Genomic DNA, 15,963 nt, shown 5'->3' on the forward strand with positions numbered 1-15,963 from the left:
TCCCGGCCCCGTGCTGCTCCGAAGATTCGTCCGATCGTCTAAAAACGATTCCCTTGTCGATGAGGTAGAACTCACAGACATCAATCCCACATACGCGCATGTGTGGTACCCTGATGGCCGTGAGTCCACCGTTTCACTCCGGGACCTGGCTCCCTGTCCAGCCGGTTCCACGGACCCAACTGATAGAGGGACCCACGGTGATAATGCCGACACTCTGCGCTCCCCGAAGATGACGCCCTACCTGGGACATCGAGAGATCTGCCGGCTGCCCCACTGGATCCACTCGGGGAGCCGAGCGCTCCCCGTGGGATGGCCACCCGAGGCCAGGACGCCGGTTAATCCCCGGCTATCAAACAGGATGAAGCCAGCTCTGCCTGTGGGGACCCGCACCCGGAGTCACGATCTCCCCAGCCTCCCTCGGGGCCCTGTCGATCCACCGGTACGGATCAAGCGGCCCAGGGGCCAAGACATGGTCCGGGGACATGTGCCTTCTAGCCATAAACAAAGATCTAAAATGCTGTGGCTATTCGCGGTCTGCCTAATCCGTTAAGAGGAAGTCGTCGGGCTTCCAAATCTTTTAGGCAGGATGAATGTCATAAATCTCATCCTCATAAAGAAACTACTCATGAAATAACGCTGGATGGCCAGCTGGTGGCGCCGTCCAAGGAGTATAAATACTCGGGCGTGGGCCCAGCTTTCCAGGGACATTTTGTAAGACAGGAACTAGTGAAGTACAACTAGACTTCCATGTTGATTAAAGCCTTGCTTTATACTCAAACCAAGTGCGTAGTGAGTTTTACTATATCAAGTGGTACCTACTCATATCTATATGATGGATTGATGCCATGTTCCAGCAGGAAATGGCACTGGCAGAGAGAACATCTCAAGAAATGACGGATGGTTTTGCTTCTGTTAAAATGCTGAACCCCTGATTTCCCAGCATGCGCTCCATGCGAGAGCCAGTCCCCAGTGGGAGCTCTGTATTGCGGGATTACTCATATCATTTCTTGCTTCTGGTTCATCCACCTAAACCTCTGATTCCAGGACAAAATTATAATGTGTGCTTAAAGGGCTGCAAAAACTTGTAGACGTGAGAGCATTTACATGGCATTAGGGAATAAGAAGGGAAGTGGACCTTGTATTTTCAGTAAGAGATTGTGCTGTGAGCCATATTTTGACCTGATATCTGCTCTATTAAGACCAGAACACTATTCCCAATCTAAAGCTAGAAATGTCTTCAGCTTACAAAGCTAGGTCAAGGCACAATAACTTTACTTTGAAATGGAGTGAAATAATAGAATGCCTGATTCCTAACAGGCAGGTTTAAACCAAATAGTCCTGAAACTGTCTAAGAACAAGGAACAAAAGACTTTGCATGCATGCCGTTAAATACCTTAGGGTGTCCCAGAATATTTCATAAATATTGAGTATTTTTGAACTGCAATCACTTGTTTTGTAGGAAAGTGTGGCAGCTGATTTGTATAGTCAAGGTCTCACAAACAGCAATAAAATGAATGACCACTAATCTGTTTTAGTGATGTTGGTTGAGGGATGAATGTTAGCCAGGATGCACTGGCTTCGATATTAACCCCCACCCCTGCCCACGATGGGGGGGGTGGTGGGGGGCGGGGTCAGAGAGTCATGGGGGGTGAGTTAAATTGTAAAAAATCTGAAACTTGACCCCAACCCTCTGCGAACGCGTCTATTTCCGGTTTAACCATGGCAGATTTGGGAGCGTCTGAATAAACCCGCTCTGGTCCCCGGCTGCTGCCTTGTGCCGCAGGCTTTACCGCCTGGCAGCCAGTCAGATTGAACGGCTGGCTGGCTGCTGGGCGGGAAATGGAGTAAAAGAATTCTAATGAGGTCCTGCCGTTAAATTCGGCAGGACCTCCACCTTCCCGGTATTTCTGGGTTTCTTGGCCGCTGACACATGCCTCTGCTCCCTCCCAACCTCCCCGTAAATATCGGGGCCATCATCTCTAGGGTGCCCTTATCTCGAAACTGATAAAGATACAAATACAGAGAGGAGCGCTCCCTGAGTGAGCATCATTGACTGGAATCCTGTTCAATGTATGCAGAATTTCAAGTGCAGAGTTAACTATCGCTTGTATTAGGTTAGGAGAAACCCCAGTGCATCTTCAAGTCTTTATATGCATCCAGCAATTCCCAGAATCAAATTCAAAAGTTCTTATTACCGTTAACTTTGGCTGCAGTCTTTTTTGCAACCTAGTATATACAAGCTAAAAAAAAGAAAGAGCTCACCTTCATCACGTTACTCTTGCACTCGAGCGGTAAGATGTCCACTCTGCTGGCCGATGCTTTTCCTTATAACACAACCGTTGCACCAATACTGAGGAGCATGGTTAAGTCCCAGCCCCCATAATGTAACTCTGACTTGCTCTTACCTAGGGAGTGAGCAGAAGAAGATAGAGGATGCTGGTGAGAAGCTGGAAAAAAAAGAAAGACATCACCCTTCATGGCCTCAAGCTCTTTACAGTCAATTAAGTACTTTTGAAGTGTAGTCACTATTGTAATGTAGGAAACATGGCAGCCAATTTGCACAGCAAGCTCCCACAAACAGCAATGTGATAATGACCAGATATTCTGTTTTATTGATGCTGGTTGTGCGAAAAAGATTGGCTACTCTTCTTTGAAATAGTGCCATGTGATCTTTTACATCCACCTGAGGTGGCAGGCAAGGCCTCAGTTGAACATATCCTAGATTTTTAGGCTCAAGTCCCTGGAATGGCATTTGAACCCATAACCTTCAGGCTTGAAGGTGTGAGTGCTACCAACTGAGCCACAGCTGATGCATGAAAGGCAAAGAAAACAATGACTAGCTAAGAATTGGTGGAATAAGCAAGGCGAGATTGTGAGATTTATACCAAGTCTGGAATGAGTGTGTTGGAATTCCAGAGAAACAGACATTACTGTATGCGATGTGCTACATTTTATGAAAGTAATGGCCCAGAAATTCGGCCCGCCCTGGGTGAGTACGCACAGGGTACTCACCCGTAGGCCGAATGGAAGTGCGGGTTTTCTGCATGCACTGCGCATGCGCGGGAAACCGGCACTTCTGATCCTCTGAACGAAGGGGTTCAGAGGTCGAACGCGTGCGCAGGGGTGGCTGCGCGTGCGCTTTGAACTTAGGTTTTTTTGCAGGTTTTCATGCGAGGTTAAGCCTACAGTATTTACACATTTAAAAAGCAGGTGTAAGGCCTGCTTTTTACAAGGTAAGTGGTCAAATAATTAAAATTAAAACATTTTTTCCACAGGTTTATTATTTTTAAATACTTTAAAGCAAGGTAAGTTTATTTTTGGCCCTGTTTTTTTATAAAATTATTTTTTTCTAAAATTTAAATTATTGTTTAAAATAGTTATTTAATGTAATTTATAGTTTACTAGCTGAAGTGCCCGGCGGTGCCGAGGCTTTTTCGAGGGAATGTTGTTGTTGGAAGAGAGAGAGAGAGCGACTGGGGGGAAGAGAGAGAGCGACTGGGGGGAAGAGAGAGAGCGACTGGGGGGAAGAGAGAGCGCGACTGGGGGGAAGAGAGAGCGCGACTGGGGGGAAGAGAGGGAGGGGAGGGGGGGAGGGAAGAGGTGGAGGGGAGGGGGAGGGCGGGGGGAGGGGGGGAGGGGGAGGGGGAGGGGGAGGGGGAGGGCGGGGAAGGGAGAGCGGGGGGGAGGAAGGGAGGGAGGAGGGGGAAGGGAGGGAGGAGGGGGAAGGGAAGGGCGGGGGGGAGGAAGGGGGGGAAGGGAGGGCAGGGGGGGAAGGGAGGGGGAAGGGAGGGGGGAAGGGAGGGGGGAGGGCGGGGGGGGAAAAGGGGGGGAAGGGAGGGCGGGGGGGAGGTAGGGCGGTGGGCACCCCCCCCCGAGGGTCGCGCCCCCCCCCGAGGGTCGCGGCCCCCCCCGAGGGACGCGGCCACCCCCCCCCGAGGTGAAGACCGCCGATTGCGCGCGCAGCAGGAGCTGAGACGCGGCGTCTCTCTCGGCCGGCGGGCCCGGTTGCCAGGGCAACCGTGACGCTGACCAAGCCAGAGAGAGAGACGCCACGTCTCAGCTGCTCCTGCTGCGCGCGCGGCACCCCCCCCCCGAGGGTCGCGCCCCCCCCCCCAGGTGAAGACCGCCGATTGCGGCTGTGGGAGACGTCCGGCGGGCCCGGTTGCCAGGGTAACGCTGGACGCTCAGCAAGCCCCGCCCCCCGGCCGAGCCAGAGACGTCTCAGCTCCTGCTGCGCGCGCACCCTAGCGGCGCTGGGCTGAGGCTCGGCCCTCCAGCCTTCGAGTGGGGCCGGGAGGTGCCTAGCTCGGGCGTGGGTGCGGAGGAGACGCCAAGGCTTCTAGGCCTACCTGGAAAAACGGGAAAGGTAAGAAAATTAATGAGATTAGATAAGTTAATTACTTTCTAAATCATTTTTTTTAAAAACAATATGTGTTTTAAAAGCAACGTTTTTTTTTAAGACGCAGAAAGCGGGAAAAAGGAAGGAAAAGTTTGGAATCAAGATGGCAGCGACTCACCTCGGTTCAGAACGATAAAGCCCGGCCACAAGCGCACCGATTGGCCCGGCGGCACACGCCAGCAACCCGGCGTACGATTGGTCGAGCTCGAGGTCACTCTGTCGCTAATGAGCGGATAATGAGATGCTAATGAGCGGAACGTTGAAGGTTTTTGGGATACCGCGGGCGGGATTTTAGCCCGGCTGAAACGTAAATACGCTTAAAACCGTCTCGGAAGCGTAAGCTTTCTTTGGAGGTAACGCGCGCGTAGGTACGCCTTGTAACTTTCGAGTGCATACCCGCAACGCACACGCGATGACAGACAGACAGATAGACAGATAGACAGAATGACAGAAGTACCGATTTATATATATAGATTTAAAAAGTGTGATTTTTTAAAAAGTTTATTTGAAGGTTTACTGCTATTTTGGGGCCGTAGTATTCATAAGTTTTGACAGGTCTTCCTGTCAATCTTATGAATGGGCTTTTCCCTCCTCCGATTGGCTGCCCATGGCTCACGTGATCCCAGGGGACGCATCGCACTAACTACGCCCCTGGGACACGCAAGCACTGCGCGCCGGCAGCTGGGCCAGGCCCCGGAGCGGAATTCCACGGGGCCCTACAGCTCAACTGCCGGCGCGCAAGGTAAGTGTAGGTCGGGGCTTGCACCCGCGGGAAGCCCTCGACCCGAATTTCTGGGCCAATGTTGTTTACGGGGTGCCATATTGGATGATGTCTTTGCAAAAATGCTACATTTTCACACACAAATCATAACCAAGATAAAATATTAATCATTCACTGAAAAAACAGAATGCTGTACAGAGTAAGCACAACTGAAATTGCCTATTGGCATGACTATATAAGAGCCAGATTAAGGCATATACAACTTAGGTATGCGCTGAGAGTACCACAGGAAAGGGATCTTCAAAATCAACTTGTAAAATATGTCATCTCATGATGTTAGCTACTGATTTGGAAATCTGGCAAGTCTATACAGTTTTGGGTGTCTATTCCGCCCAGGACACCTTAAAAAAAAGGCCCACAAATTCATCATTGGGACCAATACCCACACAGGTTGGGCATATTTTGTCCCGCCGCTAAATTGGTATGCTTTGCACCAGTTCTACGCCTGAATAATGGGTGCAATGTATACCAATTTCTACCCTTCAATGTCCATTGGTAGCCAAATGATCTTCATTGGTAGTTAAATGGGTCATATATGATTACTCACTATGGGATTGACGCTGCAAAAATAATCAGTATATTAATAATTACTGTGATTTTAATACTATTTACTATGGTGCACCACTTTCTCCATTGGGATCTTGTTCATACTGTTTTATTGCAACTGTGCTGTTTTGTCTTGCTTGCGCCCGTCCTGATCTTGCCTCTTTATAAACTATCTATGTCCTATAGTCCTACAAGGAGAGATTGAGTAGACTAGGCCCTATTCCCTAGAGTTTAGAAAAATGAAAGGTGATCCTCAATGAAATATATAAAATTCTTAAAGGGTAGATGCTGGAAGGATGTTTCCCCTATCTGGTTTCCAAGTTATTAAAGGGAACAGATAGGGTAGCTAGAGAGAAACTATTTCTGCTAGTTGGTGGGTCTAGGACTCGGGGGCAGCAGCTTTCGGTGTAGATGTCCCCTAAAAACACACTAATGGTCTCCACATGTTAACGTGCTCAAGATGTAGGAGTAACAACATCATTACCTCACTCAGGTTTACTCAGAAATAATCCACAATTAATCACTGTGAAATTTTACAGCAAATATGTATAAACAGACTTTAAATCAATGGAACAAATCAATCTTAAAACTGAATGGGAGAGATTAATTCATTTATTTGTTGAAGAAGTTTAAGTGCAAATTCACCCCACTGACATCATGCTCACCAAATGCACCAACTGAGTTTTCAAACATCACTTGGGAATTTTAAAAACCTGAGGCAGAGATGAGTTTACACTTGTGGGTGTCTATGGATGTTTGTATATGCGTGGTGTATTTTGGAAAGTTCAGAAAAATACCAGGGGCTAGCTATAGTTCCAGCAGTGTGAAGAAAAAAACCAAATTAACAGCTTGCCTGGAAATGTTCTGCTTTAACCTTACTCAACTGGGTACAAAAAGAACTAATTGGCTGATTTTGGTATAATATTGATCTTCCTCCTCTCAAATAACTTTAGTGTCATTATTATTTACCCAGCTTATCCACTAAACACACATTACACGCAATGCAAGAAACAATTTTTTTTCCAATTTTCTCTTCTAATTTTAGCGTTGTTGAATGAGGCCTTCCTTTATTTAGTCCCAGTGGCTATTCGATGTGAGTATTATCCCTGGGGTTGAGAGGTGGTGGTGGGGATGAGGGGTGCAAATCACGATCAAATCTCATCCTTTCCTCGCCCTGTGTACTTTGGCTTTTTTTTCTCCTTCCGAAGGGGAAAAGCAAGGCAATTGTAGCCATCCCATTTCAGCCCATATGCAAAATTTGCAGATGACACAAAACTTGGAAGTATAGTGAACAGTGAGGAGGATAGTGATATACTTCAAAAGAACATAGGCAGGCTGGTGAAATGGGCAGACACATGGCAAATGAAATATAACCCAGAAAAGTGTGAAGTGATACATTTTGGTAGAAAGAATGTGGAGAGGAAATATAAACTAAAGGGTACAATCCTAAAGGGGGTGCATGAACAGAGAGACTTGGGGGTATATGTGCACAAATCGTTGAAGGCGGCAGGGCAGGTTGAGAAAGCAGTTAAAAAAGATTACAGGATCCTGGGCTTCATGAATAGAGGCATAGAGTACAAAAGCGTGGAAATTATGTTGAACGTTTATAAATCACTGGTTCGGCCTCAATTGGAGTATTGTGTCCAATTCTGAGCACCGCACTTTAGAAAGGATGTGAAAGTCTTAGGGTGTAGAAAAGATTTATGAGAATGATTCCAGGGATGAGGAACTTCAGTTATGTGGATAGACTGGAGAAGCTGGGGTTGTTCTCCTTGGAACAGAGAAGGTTAAGAGGAGATTTGATAGATGTGCTCAAAATCATGATGGGTCTGTACAGAGTAGATGGAGAGAAACTGTTTCCATTGGTGGAAGGGTCGAGAACCAGAGGGAAGCTTAAAGGGGATTGGCAAAAGAACCAAAGGCGATGTAAGAAAAAACTTTTTTACGCAGCGAGTGGTTAAGATCTGAAATGCACTGCCTGAAAGGATGGTGAGGCAGACTAAATCTTATCTTTCAAAAGGGAATTGGATAAGTACCTGAAGGAAAAGAAATTGCAGGGCTACAGGGAAAGGGCGGGGGATTGGGACTAGCTGAGAGTCGGCACGGGCTCGACGGGCCAAATGGTCTTCTTCCTTGCAGTAACCATTCTATGATTGTATGATTCTATATGTTATGAGTTTGTCTGACGCTATTTTCCAGCTAAGGCTACTGATCTGTTATGACGTGACAACCCATGACAGATCATTTGGTTCTTTTACAAACTAATTGTAAGGAATGTGATTTTGGCCAGAAATAATATTTTTTTTAAATCACTGTTTTTGGGTAAATTCAGAAGGGAGAGAGCTTTTTATGCATATGAGCCAGATACATGTTGCCGAGTAGAAAGTGGGATTTTCAATGGACACACTGGCTGCAATTTTTTAGGTCCGGCTGGTGCGATCGGAGGCGGGTAGGGTGGGAAATATGAAATAAGTTGCAGCGGGCACGTTTGCCGGTGCGGCAGCAACCCGCCTGGCAGAGGCGGGCGACCTAATTCAAATCAGGTACTTGTCAAACCCTTAAGCGCCTTTTTCAGCCTACCTTTCAAATTTCCCTGGCTGCCCACAGGATTCACGTTGCTCGGGAACCACGTCTGTCAGCCTGAGGCAGAAGTTGAGTGGCCATTGCTCCAGCTGTTTAGATGACAGCATGAAATGTACTATAATAGCTCCCACCTCACAGCTGGTTACTGTCCTCAGGCTGAAGCTGTTGCTGACTGTATTCCCAGCACACATTTAGCTTTCTACTGGCTGCAAGTGTTTGCAGCAAAGTTGCCATCCAGTCTCACTCCATTGACTGACTGATTCTGTCATCTCTACTTGACCTGCCATTTATTGCATCAGCATGGGTGCTGTTTACACTATCTCACCTTAGTCCTCAGAATCGGACCACAATGAGCCCCAACACCAGCAACACCTGGCACACCATCAGCACCAACAACACCACCAGCCTTCTCCTCAACCACCTGATGCTGCACAGGACAGAGGACATCACTGCAGTGCTGCGCTGCACCAGAGGCGATACCCCCAACACAGGGTATACAGGCAGAGGATGAGCTTCCTCAACATGACTGAGCAGCAGTGCCAAAGGAGGCTCAGGCTATTCTATCAGGTCTTTGCAGACATTTGCAGATTGCTCGAGAAAGACCTGCAGCCCAGAGAAGCGGATGGACACACCTTACCAGTGGCTGTCAAAGTCACCAGCGCCCTCAACTTCTTCATCTCAGGCTCCTTGCAGAGATCTGCAGCAGACATTTGCGGCATCTTGCACTCGGCTGCCTACAGATGCATCACACAGATCACCGATGCCCTGCTTGACAAGTCAGCCAATTATATCAACTTTGCCACTGATGAAGCCAGTGTTACTGAGCGGGTGCTGGGTTTTGCCGCTCTGGCTGGCTTCCTACGGGTGCAAGGTGTCATCGACTGTACACATGTGGCCATCAGAGCACCCCATCATAACCCAAGAGTCTTTGTCACCCGCAAGGGCTTCCACTCCCTCAATGTGCAGCTGGTCTGCAGCCATAGGAAGATCATCCTGCATGTGTGCGCCAAATTCCCTGGCAGTTGCCATGACTTTTTCATCCTGCGCCAGTCCTCCCTCCCTCAGCTCTTCGCTCCTCCAAACAGACTTTTTGGCTGGCTGCTTGGAGACAAGGGCTATCCACTGAAGACGTGGCTCATGGCACACTTGAGGTCAAGGAGAGATATAATGAAGCCACATTTCCACCAGCTGTGTCATAGAGAGACAATAGGCATGTTCAAAATGCGTTTCAGATGTCTTGACAGATCTGGAGGAGCCCTTCAGTACGCACCAGCCAGGGTCTCCAGAATCATCGTGGTCTGCTGTGCCCTGCACAACATAGCGCAACAGCAAGGATTAGCGCTGCATGAGGAGCAAGGTGCTGAGTGCAGAGCAAATGCAATGTGGCCATGGATCCTTTAAATATCCTGGCTGAAAGCGCATCGTGGATGAGGTCAACAGATCCACACCATTTAATAGGGCTGGGTAACGCGCAGGGCGGGCTTAATAGGCTCCATTAGCGCAAAGTCGATTTCTGCAGCAAGATGGAAGCAAGAACAGCGTCGTGACCCACCATGCTGACCGCCTGCACCTGACCTGCCCAGGTACAGAAAATTCCGGCCTTTATCCTTATACAAGGTCCTCTGTGTTCTTACTGTTTTGAAAAATTAAAAGCTTATTTCTTCAATTGAGCTAAAAAATATTCAATGGCTTGCTCGAGCCTCACAAATTTTAAAGGAATTGGTAGACATTATTACAAAGGGTCATTAGCATTTAGTTGAGCATTTTGAACATTACAAGTTGAGGCGAGGGCTTCCCTGCCAGCTCAGCGAGTTTAGCTAGTGAATAGCAGGGCTACGTGGTAGAGGAAGATTCCATGTTTGATCCCTTGTATGTGCTGAGTTAGCTGATTTAAGCCACAGCGCCAATAGTAATATTACATTTGGTACCAATGCTCCATTTAAGGGTTCATCAAGAGTTTGCACTCCTAGGCCAGATTTGCTTCACTAGACACTGTACACCCTGGCCGCCACATGATGCACCAGGCTGGCTCCACCCCACATCAGCACCATAAAACCTCCCTACATTGTCCAAACCATTCCTTTCACACTCATCACCATTGCGGGAAGTGGGTGTGGGTGGTGCTATGTCTCACCATTCACTGGAACTCACTAAGACACTTTCAAAGGTGCACACACATCTGTCCAAGAAGGCAAAGAGGTGATAATAAGGAATTCAATGCTTGACAACACATTAACAGAAAGTTTACATGAACATTGGCTAAAACACCCAAGTGCCTACCCTTGTGTGTTGTTAGTTGGTATGCTTGCAGTAGGGTGAGGGTGAGTGTGAGGGGTGGCTAGTGAGATGGGGAAGTGATAATGTAGATACAGTGGGATGGGTGGAGGTGCAAGGTAAGTTGGTGTGAGTTAGGATGTGGATGATTAGGGTGGGGAAGGCAGAGTGATGGGGATGAGATGAGTGGCACAGCAAGATGAGGTTGAGTGTGGCTTTGCAGTAACGTTTTGTGATCTACTAAGATCATTGAAAGGTTTGCGCCACTGCAGCCTGGTACTCCTGATGACATCACTGCTTGGGCCCTCCTCTGCAGTGTGCAACCAGGCTGTGTTGGTGTCCTGGGGCGGTCTCTTCCGCTGATTGGAAGGGAAGAGAACGTCTCTGCGTGTTGTGACTCCCTCCATAATTATATGAAGGGAGTCATGGGAGAGCCTGGGTGGAGCCGTGCACCTCTGCGCAGTGCTTGTCAGTGTTTGCAGCACCTTAATACTGTAGAACACTGACAGCACAACTGTCAAAATGAATGTGGACATGGTCCCTTTAAGGAAACCGGCTGATGACGCGCCATCAGATGACGTCATCAGACCCACTTCCTTTTAATTGACCGGGAACCTCGCAAGGTGGGCTTAACAAGACCAATCAGGGCAAAATCACATGGAGGAGGCGGGATGAAGATGGGTGCGGAGTTTGAGGCCACTGTCTGCTCCGTCCGAACCAGACTCGCCATGGCTGGTGAAATCGCAGCCCTAATTATTAGCCCATGGCCCCTGCTGAAAGTTCATATGCATTCACATGCTGTTAAAAAAAAGCATACCATATACTTGGCTTTATTAATAGAGGCATAGGGGGAGAAATATAGCCTCCGACGGCAAATTTGGCTTTTATCACCCCTGGAGGTGGCTGGAGCACTAAATCAGGTGCTACACACCTCTCCTAAGGCGCAAAGGCCGAGGAGCGAGGTGTTACCTCAGAGCGCGGGCGAAGTCAGTTAGCAATTGAACACAGACACACTGGCGATGGCCAGTTCTTAAAGGGGAGGGTCGATCTTGCTCTCCAGCCACACCCTGCTCATTGGAGCCTTGAATCTCGGCCTGGACAGACCTGTGGCTAAATCTTGCAGGCAAGGACTATGGAGAGGGCCAGGGAGCGAGCACAGCGGTTCAGCGAGCGGGCCTTGGAGGCTCTGGTTGGCGCGGTGGAGCGCAGAAGATCTATACTGTACCCAGAGAGTGGCAGGAGGCCTTTGCCGCGCGAGTACAGAAGAGTGTGGAGGGAGGTGGCTCAAAGCGTCTCCTCAAGGAGCATGGTGCCCAGGACCCATAATCAATGTAGAAAAAAGTTCAACGACCTCACTCGGGTCGTCAGGATGAGTGGCTTTTTTTCAATACCTCTCCATCCCTCCAGCTCAACCTCACTCTATGGCCAGGGGGTCTTAAAAACCCCAATGCCCAAGACTCATCCAACACCTATGGCCCTTTCATCAAACACACACGCGCATTCCATACTTTGCATATAGTAAGGGCTATTCAACTATGGGAGGCACATCAGGCAAGACCATGGCTGCTAACAGTAAGGGCTATTCAACTATGGCAGGCACATCAGGCAAGACCATGGCTGCATACAATAAGGGCTATTCAACTATGGGAGGCTTATCAGGCAAGACAATGGCTGTATATTTAGTCAGACACCGTCCTTTTTCTTGTAGGCCAAGCTATCTCATAATAGGAGACAGCAGCATCGGACGGGTGGAGGGCGGCCTCAGCAGCAACCCCTCAGCGATCTTGAGGAGCGCATCAACATGATTGTGTCAAGCTGGGTGATCGGTCCCGTCACCACTGGAGACGCCGACCCCGTTTTGGACAGCAATGGTAAGGTTATCACCTTTTTGTCCTCTCTCCTTCCACTTGTCCCTCACAACACCAGCCTTTGACAGTTTCAATCCAACTTACTAAATCACTGCACTCATTTCTCCCTTACTGCCACCCTGTCCTCATGCTAAAGCCACTCTTGTACCTCCCTGCTTTCAGATGGTGATTTACCAGCTGAGGAGACGGGCCCTCAAGCTGCCAGTCGGAGTGAAGCTGCAGGCGAGGAGGAAGAGGAAGCCAGAGCATTATCGCCACCCTCTCCTGAGGAAGCCCATGCCCACATTGGGAACACGCCTTCCCTGGAAGGGAGCAAGGGGGGATGGTCTGATGAGGGTGAAGCTCCAGGACCCAGCGGGCTGCAGCAATGCAATGGGAGTAGGGAAGTTCGAGGGCCTTCTCCCCGGAGGGAGAGCATGCCAGCAAGTCCTGCTGCACTGGATGCAGAGGAGGAGTGGCTCATCGCTGAAATGAACACCCAGGCGGTGGACATGCACACTGAGCTCATGGGAGCAGTGGGAAGGGTGCCCGAATGTATTGAATCACTGGCAAGGAGTGTGGAGCACTTTGCTGTAGCACAGGCGGATGCCACGCAAATGCTTAGTGCTGCAATTCAGTCACTGGCTGCCATAACCCCGTCTCTGACTGTTCTCATGCAGACTCAGATTGAGGCCACGCGAGCACTGACTGCTGCCATCCTCACTGGTTCGGATACATTTCCCCGGGGCTCTCACCGCGCCGCAGCAGGCCAGCAATCTGTGCTCCAGCAGATTGCTCTGGATGCTGAAGTGCTGCCCTGTGGGAGTGCCAGTGGGTCGATCGAGCAGGAAGTTGTTGTCCTCTCTCAAGATGACAGCATTCCTGCTGCCACCACTCTCACTTCCCCATTGCACTTGCCACCGCCTGTAGCCCAGACTGCTGCCGCCCATGCAGAGTTGGTGCAGTCTGCAGCCGTGCCCTCCAGGCCCAGAGCTGGTCGAGGCCATCCTTCAAGGGCATCTGCAGTCTCAGGTTCTGACAATCAGCAGCCTACCACCAGCTTTGCTGCAGCCACTGGGGTCCCATTACGGAGGAGCAGTAGGGTGGGAAGGGGGGAAGTGCGCAAGGGAAGGAGATCACCCTCGAAGGGCAAAAAGTAGGAGGTGTGACAAAATGTTGTTCATTTTTTATTAAAGGCCGAGGTTCGTGGTCAAATTTTTTTTAGTGTTTTGGACATAATCTCCAGGTTGTGAGAACTAGTTATGTTAATGACTGTTTTTTTTGTGTTTCTTTCTATTAGTTTGTCATGCGGAAATGACACACACAGAGTTTGTAAAATAAAGACGTTTCTGTATTCAAAGTGTACATGTTTGGTCTTTGCAATCATTGTTGCCTTGGCCGGCTTAGGGGTTGGGGGTTGCTTTCATTCATGTTGTTCTCAATGGCAGAAGCCAATTCCTCAGCAGGGGCCTAGAAGCGGCTTGCTATCAGCCGTTGACGGACGGCCCTTCCAGTTTCTACATTGTGTGCCTCCCTCCCGCCTTGCTACTGCTGATGATCATCCTCCTCATCTTCCTCCTCCTCTTCCTCCTCCTCCTCTGGTGGTGCTCCAAGGCCTGGTGGCATTGGCTGGGTCCTGAGGATTGCCAGGTTATGCAGCATGCAGCACACAACAACGAAGTTGGAGACGCGCTCAGGTGAGTACTGCAGGGCTCCTCCAGAATGGTCCAGATAGCGTAACCGTTGCTTGAGCACGCCGATTGTGTGCTCAACAATGTTCCTGGTAGCTTGATGGCTCTCGTTGTACTGCAGCTCAGCAGGGGTGTTGGGCGTATGGAGCAGTGTCATCAATTAGGTGCACAGAGGATATCCCTTGTCCCGAGAAGCCAACCACCTGGGTGATGCAGTGCCTGGAAAAGTTATGCCACAGTAGTCTGGCGCAGGATGAATGCATCGTGGCTGCTGCCAGGATAGTGGGCATTGACAGCGAGTATCAGCTGTCTGTGGTCACAGACCAACTGAACGTTTAAGGAATGGAACCCCTTTCGGTTGCGGAAATCCTTGGCATTCTCAAGCAGAGCACGCAAAGCTACATGCGTGCAGTCAATGGTGCCCTGCACCATGGGGAAGTCCGCTCTCCTAGCAAAGCCCATTGCACGTTCTTGCTGCTTGTCCAGGGTCATGGGGAAAGAGATGTACTCTCGTCTCCTTTTATAGAAGGCATTTGTGACCTGACGGATGCAGCAATGCACTGCGAACTGGGAGATATTGGCGATGTCCCCAGTAGCTGATTGAAATGAGCCGGTGGCATAAAAGTTCAGAGCCACTGTTATCTTCACTGCCACCGACAGAGACGTCCTGCTCCTCAGTTGAGGCTGCAGATCTGGCTGCAGCAGATGGCAGAGCTCAGTGACCACCTCCTTGCTGAAGTGCAGCCTTCGCAAACACTGCTCCTCAGACATATTAATTGTTGGCAAAATACCCTGGGCGGGTAAGGTCTCCTTTACAGAGGCCTGTTGGCCCTCCTCTGTCTGGCCATGATTGCCACTCTCTCTCTGCGTCTCTGTGCCCTCCGAATCTGCTGGCAGCATGGTGGCATAGTGGTTAGCACTGTTGCCTCACAGCGCCAGAGACCCGGGTTCGAATCCGGCCTCGGGCGACTGTCTGTGTGGAGTTTGCACATTCTCCCCGTGTTTGCGTGGGTTTTCTCCGGGTGCTCCGGTTTCCTCCCACAGTCCAAAGATGTGCGGGTTAGGTTGATTGGCTATGATAAATTGACCCTTAGTGTTAGGGGGATTAAATACGTGGGGTTACAGGGATAGGGTGGGATATGTGTTGGTGTAGGGGTTACGGGGATCGGGTGGGATATGTGTCGGTGCAGGCTCGATGGGCCAAAATGGCCTCTATCTGCACTGTGGGGTTTCTGTTTCTGTGATTCTGTGACACCCCCAATCAGTGCAACCCCCATAGTGTCTTGGCAATCAAAGTAATGAAGGTCAAAAACCAAAGTACCTGCAAAGATATGGTCAGAAGCCAAAAATACTTCAGACAGCGTTGACTCAATGCAGAAGTCTCTCTTTCTCTCTTTCTCTCTCTCAAAATCTCTCTCTCTCAGAACGAGTGGTGCAATTATCTACCACACATAAAGCCAGGAAGAGGCCCCCTTTAAATACACCCCCCCCCCCAGCCCCACAGCGACTGGGAAGCGTTCCAGTCTACCTGTCGTTGGTTGCGACAGGCAGAAAGGAGGGGGGTGCCACTCAATTTCCGTTCCGGGGCACCACAAGGGCGTTGCACGCTCGAATGACGTCAAGATCTGCGTGCGCAGGAGATTGGGCGGTATTGTTTAGTGCCGCCGCAAAATGTCCGGTCAATTTCGCGAGAGGTGCAGGTATCACATCGCCCGGGCGCTAGTTGCTTTGCGCTCCATTAGCGCCCTCTTAAGGCGCTAACGGGAGGCGCAAACCAACTGAATTTTTTCCCCCATAGTGTATAAAAGCAAGGAAGATATGCTAAACCTTTATACATTACTG

General features: G+C 49.6%; 1 protein-coding gene across 2 annotated transcripts in view; it reads right to left on the bottom strand.

Annotated features, from left to right (window-relative positions):
- The window catches only part of LOC147124804 (leucine-rich repeat and immunoglobulin-like domain-containing nogo receptor-interacting protein 2), a 378,485-nt gene that overhangs the window by 314,318 nt on the left and 48,204 nt on the right, over positions 1-15,963 (bottom strand). The window contains exon 2 of one of the 2 annotated variants that reach the window (XM_085993419.1): positions 2,263-2,447. In XM_085993419.1, the coding sequence (XP_085849545.1) occupies positions 2,263-2,268 (6 nt within the window). In that variant the 5' untranslated portion in view covers positions 2,269-2,447. The remainder of the gene's footprint in view (positions 1-2,262; positions 2,448-15,963) is intronic. The other variant, XM_085993428.1, reaches the window with a different exon arrangement.

This window comes from Somniosus microcephalus, chromosome 1 (genome assembly GCF_052327205.1).
Source record: "Somniosus microcephalus isolate GS21.2 chromosome 1, FLI_Smic_1.0, whole genome shotgun sequence".
NCBI classification, from domain to species: domain Eukaryota; kingdom Metazoa; phylum Chordata; class Chondrichthyes; order Squaliformes; family Somniosidae; genus Somniosus; species Somniosus microcephalus.